Source organism: Narcine bancroftii, chromosome 2 (genome assembly GCF_036971445.1).
Source record: "Narcine bancroftii isolate sNarBan1 chromosome 2, sNarBan1.hap1, whole genome shotgun sequence".
NCBI lineage: Eukaryota > Metazoa > Chordata > Chondrichthyes > Torpediniformes > Narcinidae > Narcine > Narcine bancroftii.
The window spans coordinates 363091671-363108700 of record NC_091470.1 but is presented as its reverse complement, the minus strand read 5'-3'; the positions used below and the strand labels follow the sequence as shown (position 1 = coordinate 363108700).

At 43.7% G+C, this 17030-nt stretch overlaps 1 protein-coding gene across 2 annotated transcripts in view; it reads left to right on the top strand.

The window, feature by feature from the left end:
* The window catches only part of LOC138755821 (cadherin-7-like), a 176362-nt gene that overhangs the window by 126953 nt on the left and 32379 nt on the right, over window positions 1-17030 (top strand). For both annotated transcript variants that reach the window (XM_069922499.1, XM_069922500.1), the window contains exon 9: window positions 2539-2660. In XM_069922499.1, coding sequence (XP_069778600.1) covers window positions 2539-2660 — 122 coding nt within the window. The remainder of the gene's footprint in view (window positions 1-2538; window positions 2661-17030) is intronic.

Sequence of the window (17030 nt, the reverse complement as noted above, 5' to 3'; positions counted from 1 at the left end):
CAAAAAAATCACATAAAAAATACAATTCAACAGCAATTTATTTTGTAACAATTGCATCAAGCACCCAGGTTCATCCTGGTCTCTGGTGTACTATGGGGTTCATTAACCACAGATGGTAACTCATCCAAGAGAGGAAAAACTCCAATTTCAAACCTCCTCTGCCTTGTGGCTATACCCACTCACAGGAAAGGTTTGGGAGTAAACCCCGGGAAAAAATCCAGAGTCGGAGACCCGAAGGTGACTGACTGCTATACCCAGCACTGGCAAATGTTGCTGGCACCAAACTGTATCGATTTTTGTTGTTCCTTTGGACCTGTCATTAGCATGGGGGGGGGGGGGTCCCCACTACATGGGGAATAGATGGATCTCCACATCTACTCTGCCCTGGCATGCGCCATAGAGAGGCCACCCCACCTTCGCTTTAGGTGCAGAATCCATTGTCGACAATGACCGATAGAGGCCACACACACCGCCCCTGTCACTCTCTCACCTTCCCTCTCTTGACCGGTTAAAGATACACAAATTAACTTTCACCTGGTCCATCTCTGGAAACACTCTCCCCTTTCTTGACCTCCTGTCTCCATCTCGGGAGAAAACTTGCCACAGAAAGATTTTTTTTACAGCCCCACAAATAACTTGACTACACTTCTTCTCATTCGGTCCCCTGTAAGGATTCTATTCCTTTTTCTCAAATCCTCCATTTCTGTGGTATTTGTTCCCAGGATGAGGTCTTTCAGTCCTGTCATCTGGGATCTCCTCCTTCTTCAACCAACATGGGTTCCCCTCTACCACCATCAACTCAGCCCTTATCTGCAGTTCTTCCATTTCACACACATCTGTCTTGCCCCTCTCTGCCCCTAAGTGAAACAAACACAGGATTCCCCTTGAACTCAACTACCACCCAACCAGCCTCCAATCCAATATCTGCCATCTACAACATGATTCCACCACCAGACACATCTTACCCATTCTTCCCCTCTCCGCTTTCAGAAGGGACTGCTCCCTCCATAACTCCCTGTCCGCTCATACCTTCCCACTCCTCCCCCCCCCCCCCCCCGGCAACTTTCCCTGTGTTTGCTGGAAGTGCCACACTTGCGCTAGGCCGTTCAGGACCCCCAAACTGTCCTTCCAAGTGAAGCAACACTTGTGAATCTGTCCGTGTCAGCTATTGAATCTGTTGCAGACTTACCTACATCGGAGAGACTGAACGCTCTCAGTGCTGAGCACCTTTGCTCTGTCTGTATCAATGACAGGGATCTCCCAGTGGCCAACCATTTCAATTCTGCGCCCCACTCTCGCGCCGACATCTGTCCATGGTCTCATGCCCTGCCAAACCAAGGCCACCGTAAACTGGAGAAGCATCGACGAATATTCTGTCTGGGCACCCTCCAACCAGATGGCATTAACATCAACTTCTCTGGTTTCTGCTAGCCCACTCCCCGTTCTCCTTCTCTTCATTATCCCTCTTTCCTCCAGCTCTCCTTCCCCTTCCCTCTCCATTTACAGACCTATTCCCCCTCCCCCATTCGCTGTTGTTCCCTCCCTCCCTCTTCTACTTATTACCTCTGCCTGTGCTCTTCCTCCTGCCCTCCCTCCCCACTATTTTTTTTTTCAAGCACCTACCGACATTTTGCTCACACCTCGATGAAGAGCTCAGGCACAAAACGTTGGTTGGCCTTTGCCCTATAAAGTAAGCTGTTCGACCTGCTCAGTTTTGTGTTTTTACTACAAACATGTACTACCAGATTCAAGGAGAAATCCTTTCCTGCTTTTGTCAGACTCTTGAAGAGACCTCTCATTCATGAAATAATGCCTCACTTGCACTATTTACATCTGAAGATTTTCTTTGTAATACGACAGTGTATGCACTTTAAATTTTTAAAAAAATTTACACATGCAGCACGGTAACAGGCCATTTCGGCTCACTAGTCCGTACCACCCAATTTACACCCTATTAACCTCCACCCCAGTACATTTCAAATGGTGGAAGGAAACCGGAGACCCCAGCGAAAACCCACGCAGACATGAGGAAAACGTACAAACTTCTTACAGACAGCGTGGGATTTGAACCCCTGTGCCAATCGCTGGCACTTAAAGGTGTTGTGCTGATCTCTACGCCAACCGTGCTGCCTTTAACTTTGCTCTGCCTGCTGTATTTAAGGATGGATTGAGTTGCCTGGATGGCACAAAAAAAAAATGTCACTGTATTTCTCTATGTGACAATTAACAATTCACCAAAGAGAAGACATCATGTAATATCGCCCAAATGAAATGGTTTCGCTTTGAGAAATAAATGGATATTCAATAAAATTTCCATTAACCAGAATTCAAGCATCCTCAACCCACTGTCAAAAAAATCAAGGAATATAAATGAGTAAAAAAAATGTGATTAACCTAGTGGTTAGTTTGGCAATCACACAACACAATCTCAAGCAACTGGCAAATAGACCTATCCAGCAATTATCAATCCTCATGGATGCCAGATAGGTTTTAACTGTATTAATAAACCTCCTCTGTGTTATCCATTCTTTTATCCAGATGATTCAGAAAAGATTTCTTCGGTCTTGGTTCATATTGGCGTCCTGGATGAGAACGACCACCCACCGTTGTTCCCAATTCCCTATGAGACGTTTGTGTGTGAAAATGCCAAGTACGGCCAGGTAGGGATTCTCCAGAATTACAAGGCTGCACTTGTTCCAAACCCTTCATATTTGTTGTGCGTGGCAGACACAATATCAGAGCGTGAGCTTTTGTGTATTTGCTCATGGGATGTTAGGACCACTGACCTTGATTTGGGAGAAATTCACCTGCCCATCTGGAGTCACCTGTGTGTTGGGACAGAAGGCATCAATGAAAGATAGATATTTATGATCATCTGCAAGCTTCAAGGCCATCATAGTTGACCGTAGTGTTTTGAAACAACAAAAACTTTTCCCTTTTTCTAACCAACTGAGTTTATGGAATGAGCAGTGTTGCAAATTGAGTGCTGCTGCTACATGGTTCGAGAAACTCGGATGTGATCTGAAAACATAGAACATCAATAAAGTCCTTTAGCCCACAATGTTATGCCAACCTATATAAACCTACTGAACAATCTCACTCTTCCCTACCTCACACCCATAAACCTCTAAAGGCACATCTAAGTCTTTTGAATGTCCCTATTGATTCAGCCTCCAGCACCGCTCCTGACAATGCATTCCTGGCACCCACAATTCTCTGTGGAAGAAACTTTCCCCTGACATCTCCCCAGAATTTTCCTCTCCTCACCTTGTACAGTTGTCCTTTGGTGTTTGCTATTCTCATCTCAGAAAAAAAAAAGGTGCTGGCTTCCCCCGCAATTTATGTCTTCTAATCTGGCCGGCTTTTAATGAGTCATCTCTCATCTTTCTTTGATCCAAAGATTGACAAAGAAAAACCTCCAGGATTGTTAGCTTTGCCTCAAATGACATGTTCTCCAGTCCAGGGAACACTCTGGTAAAGTAAAAAGTACAACACCTGGTAATTGATGGAGGTGTGAGCAGGTGACCTGTTACAAATGGCCATAAAGGTGAAGAATTGTGTAGTCATTGAGGGAACTGCCTTGTTGGAGTGGCCTGATGGGTAAGACTTTGGCTCAACAGGCTTTGGTGAGGACAGGCAAGGGTTATTGTGGGTGAGTATATAGTTCAACACTTAGTATTAATCGATTAGGTATTATGACTCCTGGGCTAGTGCTCTGTGTTGAATATGGGGTCTCTGGGAGACTTTGAGTCTCCCTAATGCGCACATCTGGACCAGGTGCACTGAGGTGCAGCTCCCAAGAGACTGTGATAGAGAACTGGAGCTGCAGCTTGATGACCTCATTAGGGAAGGTGAGCAAATGATAGATTGGAGCCACAGAGAGTATGTGGAGAACACCTCTATGGCCATCCAGTTCTGCAACCAGTTTATTGTTCTGGATTATAGTGGAGAGAATAACCTGACAGAGGATGGCTATAGTGACCAGGTCTCTAGCACTGAGCTTGGTTCTGTCGTGGAGAGGGTGAAGAAACATACGATTGTGATAGGAGATTCTATTGTGAGGAGAGCGGGAGATTCTGTGAGGCCGATAAAGACATCTGGATGGTGTGTTGCCTCCCTGGCGCCAGGGCGCAGGATGTCTCAAATCAGCTCCCGAACAGCATTCAACTGAAAGAATTTAGATTAGATGAGGTGCATCTGAAACAGAGCCCCCCCCCCCCCCCATCCACCATCTACACACCTCCGAGTGGGTTAGTTCTCCATCACTGCCCGTGAACCCCAGTCTGGAGCGGATCGCAGGAAGTTACCTCAGCAGGAACACAAATCAGAAAGAGAGTAGCTGGAGCACACGGTCGGGTTTTAAACTGGGCACCTGGCGACTGACCGGGGTCCTGGCTCATGTGACTCCAGATGACCTACCATAAGGTGGTATCGACTGTGGGCGGATCTGACTTTCAATGACCTGGTGAGAGGGACCATTCCTTTTCCCTCTTTTACTGTTCTATGAGCGTGGACAGGGAGTGACTATATTTATAATTGCAGTTAGTGCAAGAGTGGCTCACTTAGTGTAATGGTTAGCACAACGTTATTACCGCACCAGCAACCTGAGTATGTGTCTGTATATTCTTGCCGTGGCCACGTGGGGCTCCTCAGGGTGCTTTGATTTCCTCCCATGTTTTAAAGACACTTGGGGTTTGTAGGTTCATTGGTGTATTTGGGTGGTTTGTGTGCCATGGGCTTTAAATGGGTTTTTCAACTGTGCAGACAGATCACAAATATAAACAAATATTTTGTGTCAATCTTCACGGTGGAAGACATTTCCAGCATGCCCAAGTGCGGAGTTAAGGATGCAAACATTGGGGAGAGCCTTGATAAAATAGTTGTTACAAAGGAAGTAGTGATGGAGAAACTAATGGGACTAAAGCCAGACAAATCACCTGGTCCTGATGATATGCATCCAAGGGTTCTGAAGGAAATGGCAGAAGTTATAGTTGATGCATTGGTGGTCATAGACCAAAATTCCTTGGATTCTGGGCAGGACCCGGCAGACTGGAAGACAGCAAATGTCACGCTACTTTTTAAGAAGGGATGGAGGCAGAAGACTGGAAATTATCGGCCAATTAGCTTGATGTCTGTAGTTGGAAAAATGCTTGAAGCCATCATTAAAGATGAAATAGTGAAACTTTTGGAATGTAAGGGTTCTATCAGGCAGACGCAGCATGGTTTTAGAAAGGGAAGATCTTGCTTGACAAACTTGTTAGGATTCTTTGAGGATATCATGGGTGCAGTGGATAGAGGGGAACAGGTTGATGTTGTATATTTGGATTTCCAGAAAGCGTTTGATAAGGTGCCGCACAGGAGACTTATCAGTAAATTACAGGAAAGTGGAGTTCGGGGAAGTCTATTGGCCTGGATTGAAAATTGGTTGTCTGACAGGAGGCAGAGAGTCAGGATAAGTGAGAGTTTTTCAGGTTGGCAGAGAGTGGTAAGTGGGGTGCCGCAGGGGTCAGTGTTAGGCCCACAACTGTTCATCATTTACATTGATGACTTGGAGGAGGGGACAAAATGTGGTGTAGCCAAGCTTGCGGATGATACCAAATTGAGTGGAAGAGCAAATTGTAATGAGGATGTGGAGAGTCTGCAGAGGGATAGAGTTAAGCTGGATGAGTGGGCAAAAGTCTGGCAGATGGAGTACAATGTTAGTAAGTGTGAGGTTATCCACTTTGGCAAGAAAAATAAAAGAGCTGAATATTATTTAAAGGGTGAAAAACTACAGCATGCTGTTGTGCAGAGGGACTTGGGAGGGCTTGTGCATGAATCGCAAAAGGTTAGGTTGCAGGTGCAGCAGGTTATTAAGAAGGCAAATGGAATGTTGGCCTTCATCGCGAGAGGAATTGAATTCAGGAGTAGGGAGGTAATGTTGCAACTGTATAAGGTACTGGTGAGATCACACCTGGAGTACTGTGTCCAGTTCTGGTCTCCATATTTGAGGAAGGGTATACTGGCTTTGGAGACGGTCCAGAAGAGGTTTACTAGGTTGATCCCTGGGATGAAGGGGTTGACTTATGATGAAAGATTAAATCGTCTAGGATTGTATTCGCTCGAGTTCAGAAGAATGAGAGGAGATCTTATAGAAACAAATAGGATTATGAAGGGTTTGGATAGGATAGATGTAGGAAGGTTTTTTGAGCTGGCCGGGGAAACTAAAATGAGAGGACACAGTCTCAAGATTCGGGGGAGTAGATTTAGGACAGAGATGAGGAAAAATAGTTTTTCCCAGAGAGTAGTGAATGTTTGGAATTCTCTATCCAGGGAAGTGGTTGAGGCTGCCTCATTAAACATATTTAAAATTTGGTTAGATAAATTTTTACATGATAGAGGAATTAGGGGATATGGGGAGAAGGCAGGTAGGTGGAGTTAGGTCATAAATTAGATCAGCCATGATCGTATTGAATGGCGGAGCAGGCTCGATGGGCCATTTTTGGCCGACTCCTGTTCCTACATCCTATGTTCCTATGTTCCTATCACTCTTTGATCCCCAGGGTAGTTTCTAGTTAGGGAGGTTCAAGAGCCTGAGAGCCATTGGAAATAAAACTGTTCTTGAACCTTGAACTGCCAGACTTCAGGCTCCTTCGTCTTCTGATGTTATTTCCGTCACTGAGACATGGGCAGGAATATGGAGAGATATTGATGCATTGATAAACTGGATTGACAAAAGACAGGGTTCAACCAGATAATTTTGAGATGGTCATTTTGGATATATTGATGAGTCTGGAATATTGCGGAACAAAGGGACTTTGGGGTAAAATCCATTATTAAATGGAGATGACATGGGGTCAATGTAAGACATGAAAATCTGCAGGTGCTGTGAGTGTAGTATAAACACAAAAATTCTAGAGGAGCTCAACAGGTCTTGCAGCATCTATAGGAGGTAAATATATATATATATATATATATATATAGATAAAATCAATGATTCAGGCTTGAGTAAGGTATGAGCATGAAGGAGGAAAGGGTTTGAATTAAAAAGTCGATGGAAAAAAGGTCAGGGTCAGGTCACAGGCCAACAGGGAAAAGGCCATAATTGGACATGCCTAGGAGGACATGAGAGAAAAGGTGAGCGGGAGGAAAGGAGACATAGGAATAGAGGAAGGGGGAGGGGTTGGGCTAATAGAAACTGGAAAAGTCGATGCTAATGCCATCCGATTGGAGGGTGCTGGATGGAAGATGAGATGTTGTTCCTCCAATTGGCAGCTGGTCTCAGTCCAGCCATGCATGAGTCCATGGACAGAGAAGCGGTTATGCGAATTGAGCTGTGAATTGAAATGGGTGGCCGCTGCGAGCTCCCTCTATTGAAGCAGACAGATCCAAGGTGCTCAACAAAGAAACCTCCCATTCTCTCCGATGTCAAGGCACAGATAGATCATGTGGTATGAAGGCATGTGGCCATCATTAGTTGGGGCATTATTTATAGAAGTTGGGAGATTACACTCCATCTTAATAAAACCTTAGTCAGACGTCTGAGTAGTTCTGGCCACCAAGGATTAGGAAGACTCTCAGAGGGGTGGAGATTATCCAAATGGTGTCACCATGATCGTGCCTAAGGTGGTGTTTCAATTGTGTGGAGAGATTGGAAAGACTACTTATGCTTTAGCTTGGAGCGAAGGAGGTTGAGATGGGGCAAGATTGAGGTATATAAAAATATGAAGGTTATGGATTTGTTATCAGCAAGAAGACTTTCCTTTTTACCAGAGGTAAACAAAACTGGAGGACAGAATTCAGGGTAAGGGAGAAGAGATTTCAGGAATATCTGAGAGGGACCTTCTTCAACCAGAGAGGAATGCATTTTCGGAGAGGTGGAAGATAAGAGTGGTTATATCTTTGCATGTGCCCTTAACTCTTAGACAGAGAAGACTTTTATCTAAGTTCTGGGAGATGGGATTAATACAGAAGGGTGCCCACTGGTTGGCATTGAGCAGGAGGGCCGATTGACCTGTTTCCATGCTGTAGATTTCATTGACTAACTTGATGGGCCAAATGGCCTCCTTCATTTCTCAGTGATATGTAGATAAGGGGGCATTGCAATCTGTGCTAGTAAAAACCACAATGCTGGAGAAACTCAGCAGGTCAAACAATGTCCTTTATTGAGTAAAGGTAAAAATACAGAACGGATATTTGGGGCTTGAGCCTTTCTTCAAGGGATGAGAAAAAGTACCGGCAGTTTTTCCATCCCTTGATGAAGGGCTCAAGCCTAAAACGTCAATTATGCATTTTCACCTTTGCTCTATAAAGGACACGGTTTGACCTGCTGAGTTTCTCCAGCGTTGTGGTTTTTACTTCATCCTCGGTGTCTACAGATTTTTGTTTCACTTCTTGCAGTATGTACTACATTATCTACATATCGTTGAAGGCTTCTTCAGGTGGATTCTCGGCTAATAATGAACCTGAAGAATATGAAGTGGCCCTTTCACTTGTCGTTCAGGTGGCAGGGCTAAAAGCGCAGCGCTAGCCACCTGAAGGGACAGCTGCACCAGGATGTGCATCTGAACGCACTCCAGCTCCTGACCCTTGGGCTGTCAAGTTAGGATGGCTGGCTGTCACCTGGGACAGCCAGCGCAGGCCATCAGTGCGGGGACATCCCATGTGGAATGTCCCCACATTGATCGCTCTGCTCTCTGGCGGGGGAGAAGGGGGCTGGGGCGACCAACGGGGGAGAAGAGGGACCGGGGCGGCCAGCAGGGAAGAAACAGGCTGGGGCGGCTGGCGGAGGAGAAGCAGACTGGGGGGGCCGGTGGGGGAGAAGCGGGCTGGAGTGACTGGCGGAGGAGAAGGACGCTGGAGCGGCCGGCCGGTAAGTCCGGCATTCAAGTCGGGTACCAGCTGGGGAGGCCACTGTGCTGTGGCGATTATCCCTGTCAGAGGAGGGTTACCAAGTTTGCCTCGCAGGCGCCTCCTGCACATTCACGTGGCCTCCCAACAGCCACATATTGCCAAAATATGTGGCTTTACAAGCGGGGCAATTGACTACATGAAAGTGCCTTGAGTTTCAGGGTTGCAGAAAGTCAGGATCGATAAATCAAATTTAAAATCCCACCATGGTAGCCAGAGCATTGAAATTCAGTATATTAGCATCAGAAATTTAAAATAATGGCAAAGGAAGTGGGGACCGTTAAACTGAATATTGTAAAATCCGAATTTAATTCACAGGAAGAAAAGTGTTGGGCCTGTCCATGACTCCAAACTCCAGAGCTACAAAACAATGGTTGAAAAAGAAAGGTTGCAGTGACTGGTGATTGTAGTTCAATGCCCAATAGTACTGGAGATGGACAGCAGGTCACAAAGCACTCATTATTTAGCAAAGATACATAACCAACATTTCAGGTCTGAGCCCTTTGTCAAGATATAAATAAAAAGCAGACAGTTGCCTGAATAAATTGGTGCAGGGAAGGGGAGGAGCAGGGCCATGGAGAGGAGGACAGGTCCACTGGCAAGAGGTGGATATAGGCATGTCTGTCTATGGCCTCATGCACTGCCCACTGAGGCAACTTGCAAATTGGAGGAAAAACACCAGGTATTCCATCTGGGCACTCCCCAACCTTTATTTCTTGGAGCATAGAAGGCTGAGGGGTGGGGGGGATTTGACAGAGGTCTTTAAAATTTTGAAGGGGTTAGATAGAGTAGATGTGGATAGACTTTTTCCATTGAGGATGGGGGAGATTCAAACTGGAGGAAATGAACTGAGTGTTGGGGACAAAAGTTAAGGTGTAACACAAAGGGAAGCTTCTTTACTCAGAGAGCAGGGTCTGTGTGGAATGAGCTTCTTGTGGAGGTGGTGGAGGCAGGTACAATATTATCTTTGAAGAAAAATATTGGATAGGTATAGGTTTATGGATGCAAAAGGCATGGAGTGCACGAAAGAAAAAAAAAAACAGAAGCTGTGAGTGAGTTGAACCAACCAACTGACTTCACTGGAACTCTCTGAGAGCTCATCAGCACCACTCCCATGATCCTCTTTGGCACCTCCCACCAGGACTATCGTGATGTCAACCCAGTGTGAGCCTGCACCCCCATGACCCAGTTTGCTTGTAGATCAGTGTAGCTCGCTACAATACCTTGATGAAGGGCTCCAGCCCGAAACATTGGTTATATATCTTTGCAACATAAAGAAAGCTGCGTGAACTGCTGAGTTTCTCCAGCACTTTTGTGTATTGAACAACATGGTTGCTTCTTCTTCACTCCCTCTCGAATGGTTGAGTTCTGCTAAGTCTACAACCTGAGTACTGTGTGCGCATCCAGAGTTGGTTCTCCTGACTTGAGGAAAGATACGCTGGCTTTGGAGGCAGTGCAGAGGAGGTTCACTGGATTGATTCCAGAAATGAAGGGGTTCTCTTGGGAAGAGCAGGATTCACCTGGGACTATCTCATTGCAGTTTAGAACAATGAGGGAGAGAGCTGATGGAAGCAGATAAAATTATGAAATGAATATATAGAGTAAATGCAGGGAGGTTGAATCCACTAGCAGGTGAGACTAGAACTACGGGACATAGCTTCAAGATTTATGAGATGAAGAGGAACTGCTTTTCCCAGAGAGAGGTGAATCGATGAAATGCAACAGAGGATACATCATTGAATGTCTTTGAAACACAGAGTAAGGGAATTAAGGATTATGGAAACAGATAGGTCAATGGAGATGAGCCAGATCATACATGATCTTATTTAATGACAGACATGATGGGCCAGAAGGACAGAAGGCCGACCCCTGCCCATTTCCTAATTTGGCCCATTGCCTGGCCAATGAAGGGTCATATCCGCAGAAAATAGACATGCTAATTGGCTGGTGTAGATTTCAAGGGGCTGAGTGGGAAAATGGATCAGCTTATGCTTAATTGGCGGAGCACACTCAATGGGCTAAATGGCCTATTTCTGGTCCTCCGTCTTCAACTTGCATCTTCCATAAGGCAAACAAAGAGTCGCCATGAGCGTCGCCCGAAGCCCCCAACAGTAGGAGAAAGAGAAATAGGAGAGAATCCCTTTCATAAGCATTGAGTGTCCGTGGATTCACCGCCAGCGTTTCTGCAGCTGGAACAGACCCCAGTTCGATTCATCCACAACACATGCTCCAGATCCAAACCTCTGACGCTATCCGGAAGCTTTCAGTGCCCGAGGTCCATCGGGAGCCGTTTTGCCTTCAGCATGGTCCCCATGAGCCAGTCTCCAGCAGCCCAGAGCCTGAGTGGGTCCTGCAGCCGCTGAGCACCTCGCTGGTCCACTACTGTGGTCACCTTCCCTGTTGGGCCATCTCCTCAATACAGTGGATTGACAAAAGAATCAAAGGAGAGTCGATGGATGTGTGATAGAAAGAAAAATTGTAGAGTGAAAGGGAAATAACAAAGGCTGACGTGTCGCTCTGCTGGGAACCAGCAAGGTTCCCAATGTGCTGTGTCACATATTTGTGACATAGTTAATGGGTTAATTGATATCCTTTCATCAAATATTAAAGTGCAAATTTTCTTATTACAGTATTTAGTTTGCTGAAATTTTCAGTTTTCATTTTTGGTTTAATCTAGGAGTATCTTTTACTGCTTTCATTAGTGTTGGACACAGTGTACCTTTTGCCATTAAAATATAACAAGGGTTGCATCTAGAATGATTACGTTTAATGGAAATCAGTAACTGTTCCAATTAGACTCATCGAGCCACCAGCATGGTAAAACACAGATGCTGCAGGAACTCATTGCGTCCAGAGGAGTTAAAGTTATATTACAGTTGTTTCGGGCCTGAGCCCGTCTTCAAGGTCTAAGAGGGGCTCAGGCCCGAAGCGTCGGTTATATATCTTTACTTCCTACAGACGTCGCAAGACCCGCTGAGTTCTCCAACATTTCTGTGTTTTTATTACAATCACACCGTCTGTGTTTCACTCCATGCAGAGCGGAAACAGGCCTTTTGGCCCATCCTGCCCATGCTGAATAAGTGATGTTACCCATACTCATCCCAACTGCCTGCGTTTGGACCCATCCTATACATTCAAATTTACCTTAAACATTGCAATAGTACTCGCCTCAAACACCACCTCCGGCAGCCCATTCAATACACCTGGTGTCGCGTGAATAAAATGACCCCCCCTCAGATTCCTGTTCAGTCTCTCCTGCCAGATTTTAAACCCATGTCCTTTGGTTACCAATTTCCCTTATTCTGAGCAAAAGATCTGTCCTCTCACGGTTTTGAACACCCCTCAACCTCCTGCACTCCAAGGAATAAAGCCCTAGCCTGCCCAACTTCGGCCAAGAGATCAGGCCCCCACCATCCTTAGAAATCTTCACTGAGCCATTCCCAACTCTACAACTTCTTTCCTGCAACACGGTGACCAAAAACTGAACCATTACTCCAAATAGGACCTCACCACTGTCTTGTGCAACTGCAACATGACCTCCCAACTTCTGTACTCAGTACTCTAAAAGATGAAGGCCAATGTGCAGAAAGCCTTTTAGACCACCTGATCTACATCCGGTGCCCCCTTTCAAAGTACAGGTACACAATCCTTTATCCAGAACATTTGGGGGACAGGGTGTTCCAAATTTCGATTTTTCCAGCTGCCCCAGATTTAAGCCCACCCGAATTGTGCTGCCGTATCCACCCCCTTCCAATTGTTCTGCTGTCTCTATACCAGCCCTGCCCACTCAAATCACACTGCTGCTTCTCCCACCTGCCCACTCGAGTCGCACTGCTTGCTCTCTCCCCCGGCCCACCCGAGTCGCACTGCTGTCTCTCTCCCCCCCGCCTGCCCGAGTCACGCTGCCATCTCTCTCCCCCCCGCCCAACTTCGTCGCACTGCCATCTCTCTCTCTCTCTCCCTCCGCTGTACCAGCACCAGGTAAAAAATGCCGGTTTTTGGAGCTTTCTGGATTTTAGATGTCCGGATAAAGGATTGTGTACCTGGTACTATGTGTCTGTACTCCAAGATCCCTCTGCTTTACCACACTAGATGGGACATTATGTACAGAGATTATGCTCCATCTTAATAAAACCTTGGTCAGACCTCCAAGTAGTTCTGGCCACGAAGGTATAGGAAGACTGTCAGAGATCTCTACCATTCACTATGAAGTTCCAACCCATGTTACATCTTCCAAAATGCAACACATCACATTACTCTGTATTAAAATCTGTTAACCATTTCACCACCCACCAGCCCAATTGATCAAGATTCTGCCGCAATCTTAGACAACTATATTCACTGTCTACAATATTAAACAATTGGGGTGGCACGGTTGGCATAGCAGTTAGGGCAACGCTTTTACAATGTCAGTGATCAGGACAGGGGTTCGAGTCCAGGCTGCCTGTAAGGAATTGTACATGTCTGCATAGGTTTTCCCTGAGGGGCTCCAGTTTCCTCTCATCATTCGAAACTTTCTGGGGCTGTAGGTTAATTGGGTGTAAATTGGGCGGCATGGACCCGTGGGCCAAAATGGCCTGTTACCAGGCTGTATGTCTAAATTTTTAAAGATTAAATTTAAATTCAAACATTTCAATTTCATCGGCAATCTTGCTAATCCATTACAGTCTAGTTCATAGTTTTACTAATGCCTTTAGTGAGAAAATCTTTAGGGATTCATAGATTAGAATATCGCACATAAACAGATGCATTGACCATCAGGTCCATGCCAGACTGTTATCCTGCCTAGTCTTGTTGAACATCACCTGTACCATAGCCCTCCATACTCCTTTCAGCCTCGCACCTGTCCAAATTTTTCAGAAATCGTGCCCGCATTCACCACAACAGATTCCAACTCATTCTACACTCTCATTATTCGCTGCGATCCCCTTAATGTTCCCTTTAAACCAATGATTTTCAACCTTTTTCTTTCCACTCACATCCCAGTTTAAGTAATCCCTATGTCTTGCGTGCTCTAAGATTAAGGGATTGCTTAAGGTGGGATATGAGTGGGAAGAGAAGGCAGAGAATCATTGCTCCAGACCCAATTGTTACTGAAATATTTTGCTTGAGAAAAATTGTCATTAGGCCATTTCCTTTGGAGTGATGAAGCCGTGCACATAACGAGTCAGTTAGGTACGATTAAAAGAGTAATCCCTTACTAATCACAGAGCACCTACGGCATAGGGATTACTTAAGGTGGGATGTGAGTGGAAAGAAAAAGTTTGAAAACAACTTCTTTAAACATTTCATCTTTCACCCTTAACTGATGAACTCTTGGTCTTATGTCACCAACCTCTGGAAAAATCCTGCTTGTGTTTATCTATTGCCCATCATAATGTTGTAAACCTGTATCAAATCTCCCCTCAATGCTCCAAGGAATAAAGTCCTAACCTGCTTAATCAAGTCCCAGCAACATCCTGTTATGTCTTCTCTGCACTCTTTCAATCTTATTGCTATATTTACTGTAGTTAGGTGACCAAAATTGGACACAATATTCCAAATTTGACCTCACTTATGTCTGAGACAACTTTGCTATAATATCCCAACTCCTACGTATACTCGTCGATGTTGAGGTCATAAATGAATTAAAAGGCGTGGGTTTGGTGCAGAAATATGACACTAGAGTTAAAGATCAGTCATGGACATTAAATTGCAGAACAGACAAGAGGGGCTGAAGGGCCTTCTGTTTCCAATTCTCATTTTTCTTCCTGATTCCTCTCCCTTTTCCTGGCCTGAACATTTCTCATTTCACTTACACTCTACATCCCACTGACAAATGAGAGTGACGTTCTTTCTCAGCCTTTTTGAAAACAAATTTTAAAGAAAATCATTGCATTTTGCAAGGTGAATGTTTCAACATTAACATGCAGTTTTATCATTTTTTTTCATAAGTGCGTGTCTTGCTGTTGATCATTCCTTTTCTCCCTCTCATGCTATTCAACCTGCTGAGAGGGAGATTCCAGATTCCAATGCCCGCAGTCTGTCAAATTCCCACCCATCCCCTGATGTGTTTTATTTATTGTTGTTAATTGTTAAAAAATCTATCAATTCATTCTGAATTTTATTTTTCACACTGTGAACCATATCAATCAAAATACAGACAAACATTTCCCTCTTAAATATACACAGTGACATTTTCTCCCCTTTTCCCCCCCCCCACCTTCCCTCCCACCTTCCCACCCCCTTCCAAAACCAATAAATATTCAACATATATAATACAATAAACCCATTAAACAATGTCATCACACAATGAAAAATAAGAAAAATGTGTCATCTACTTTTACACACTGGATCAAGTCATTTTGTCTTCTTATCATTTTAGGGGGTGCCAGTCCGAGGCAAGCCCTCTCTGTTGTGTTCCATGTACGGTTCCCAAATTTGTTCAAAGTCTGTGACGTTATTTCTTAAATTATATGTTATTTTTTCCAATGGAATACATTTATTCATTTCCATGTCCCATTGCTGTACTCTCAGGCTCTCTTCTGATTTCCAAGTTGACATTCTACATTTTTTTGCTACAGCTAAGGCTATCATAATGAATCTTTTTTGTGCTTCATCCAGTTTGAGGCCTAATTCTTTACTTCTTATATTACTTAGAAGGAAGATCTCTGGATTTTTTGGTATGTTGCTTTTTGTGATTTTATTTAATACCTGATTTAGATCTTCCCAAAACTTTTCCACTTCCTCACATGCCCAAATTGCATGTTTCCTTCTTACAGCGAAAAGATCTATCTGATACTGCTGGGTCCCATTTATTTAACTTTTGAGGCGTGATATATAGCCAGTGTAACCAATTATACTGTATCATGCCTAACCTTGTGTTTATTATATTCCTCATAGTTCCAGAGCATAAATTTTCCCATGTTTCATTTTTTATCTTTATGTTTAAACCTTTTTCCACTTTTGTTTGGGTTTATAGCTTATTTCATCATTTTCCTTCTATTGCAGCTTGATGGACATGTTCATTATAAATCTTTTTATTATCATTGTTTCTGTAATCACATATTCAAAGCTGCTTTCTTCTGGTAATCTCAGTCTGTTTCCCAATTTATCCTTTCAGTTGATGGTATGCAAACATTGTACCATGAGTTATCCCATATTTGTACTTCATTTGTTCAAATGTTAATAAATTATTTCCCAAAAAACAATTTTCTATTCTTTTAATCCCTTTTCTCTCCCATTCTCTAAAGGAAAGGTTATCTATTGTAAAAGGGATTAGCTGATTTTGCGTCAATAATAATTTTGGTATTTTTTAATTTGTTTTTTTCCTTTCTAAGTGATTCTTCTTCCATATATTGAGTAAATGATGCAATACTGGTGAGTTTTTATATCGTATCAGCTTTCCATCCCACTTATAAAGTATATGTTCCGGTACCTTCTCCCCTATTTTATCTAGCTCTATCTTAGTCCAATCTGGTTTTTCCCTTGTCTGATAAAAATCTGATAGGTATCTTAATTGTGCTGCTCTATAATAATTTTTAATGTTTGCCAACTGCAATCCCAGCTTGGTTGTACCACTCTGTTAATTTATCTAACGCTATCCTCGGCTTCCCCTCTTTCCATAAAAATTTCCTTATTATTCTCTTTAGTTCATTAAAGAATTTCACTGTTAAGGGAATTGGTAATGATTGAAATAAGTATTGTATCTTTGGGAAGACATTCATTTTAATGCAATATACCCTCCCTATCAATGTTAGTGGTAATTCTTTCCAATGTTCTAAGTCTTCCTGCAATTTCTTTATTAATGGCTGATAATTTAATTTGTACAAGTCTCTTAAATTATTATCTAATCTAATACCTAGGTATCGGATTGCTTGTGTTTGCCATTTAAATGGTGATTCTTTTTAAAATTCTGTATAATCCACATTACTCATTGGCATCACTTCACTTTTATTTGCGTTAATCTTGTACCCCGATATTTCTCCACATTCCTTCAATTTCTTATGTAGTTCTTTTATTGATATTTCTGGTTCTGTTAAGTATACTATGACCTCATCTACAAATAAACTGATTTTATACTCCTTCTCCTTTATTTTTATCCCTTTTATATTATATTCTGTTCTTATCAATTCTGCCAATGGTTCTATTGCTAAAGCGAA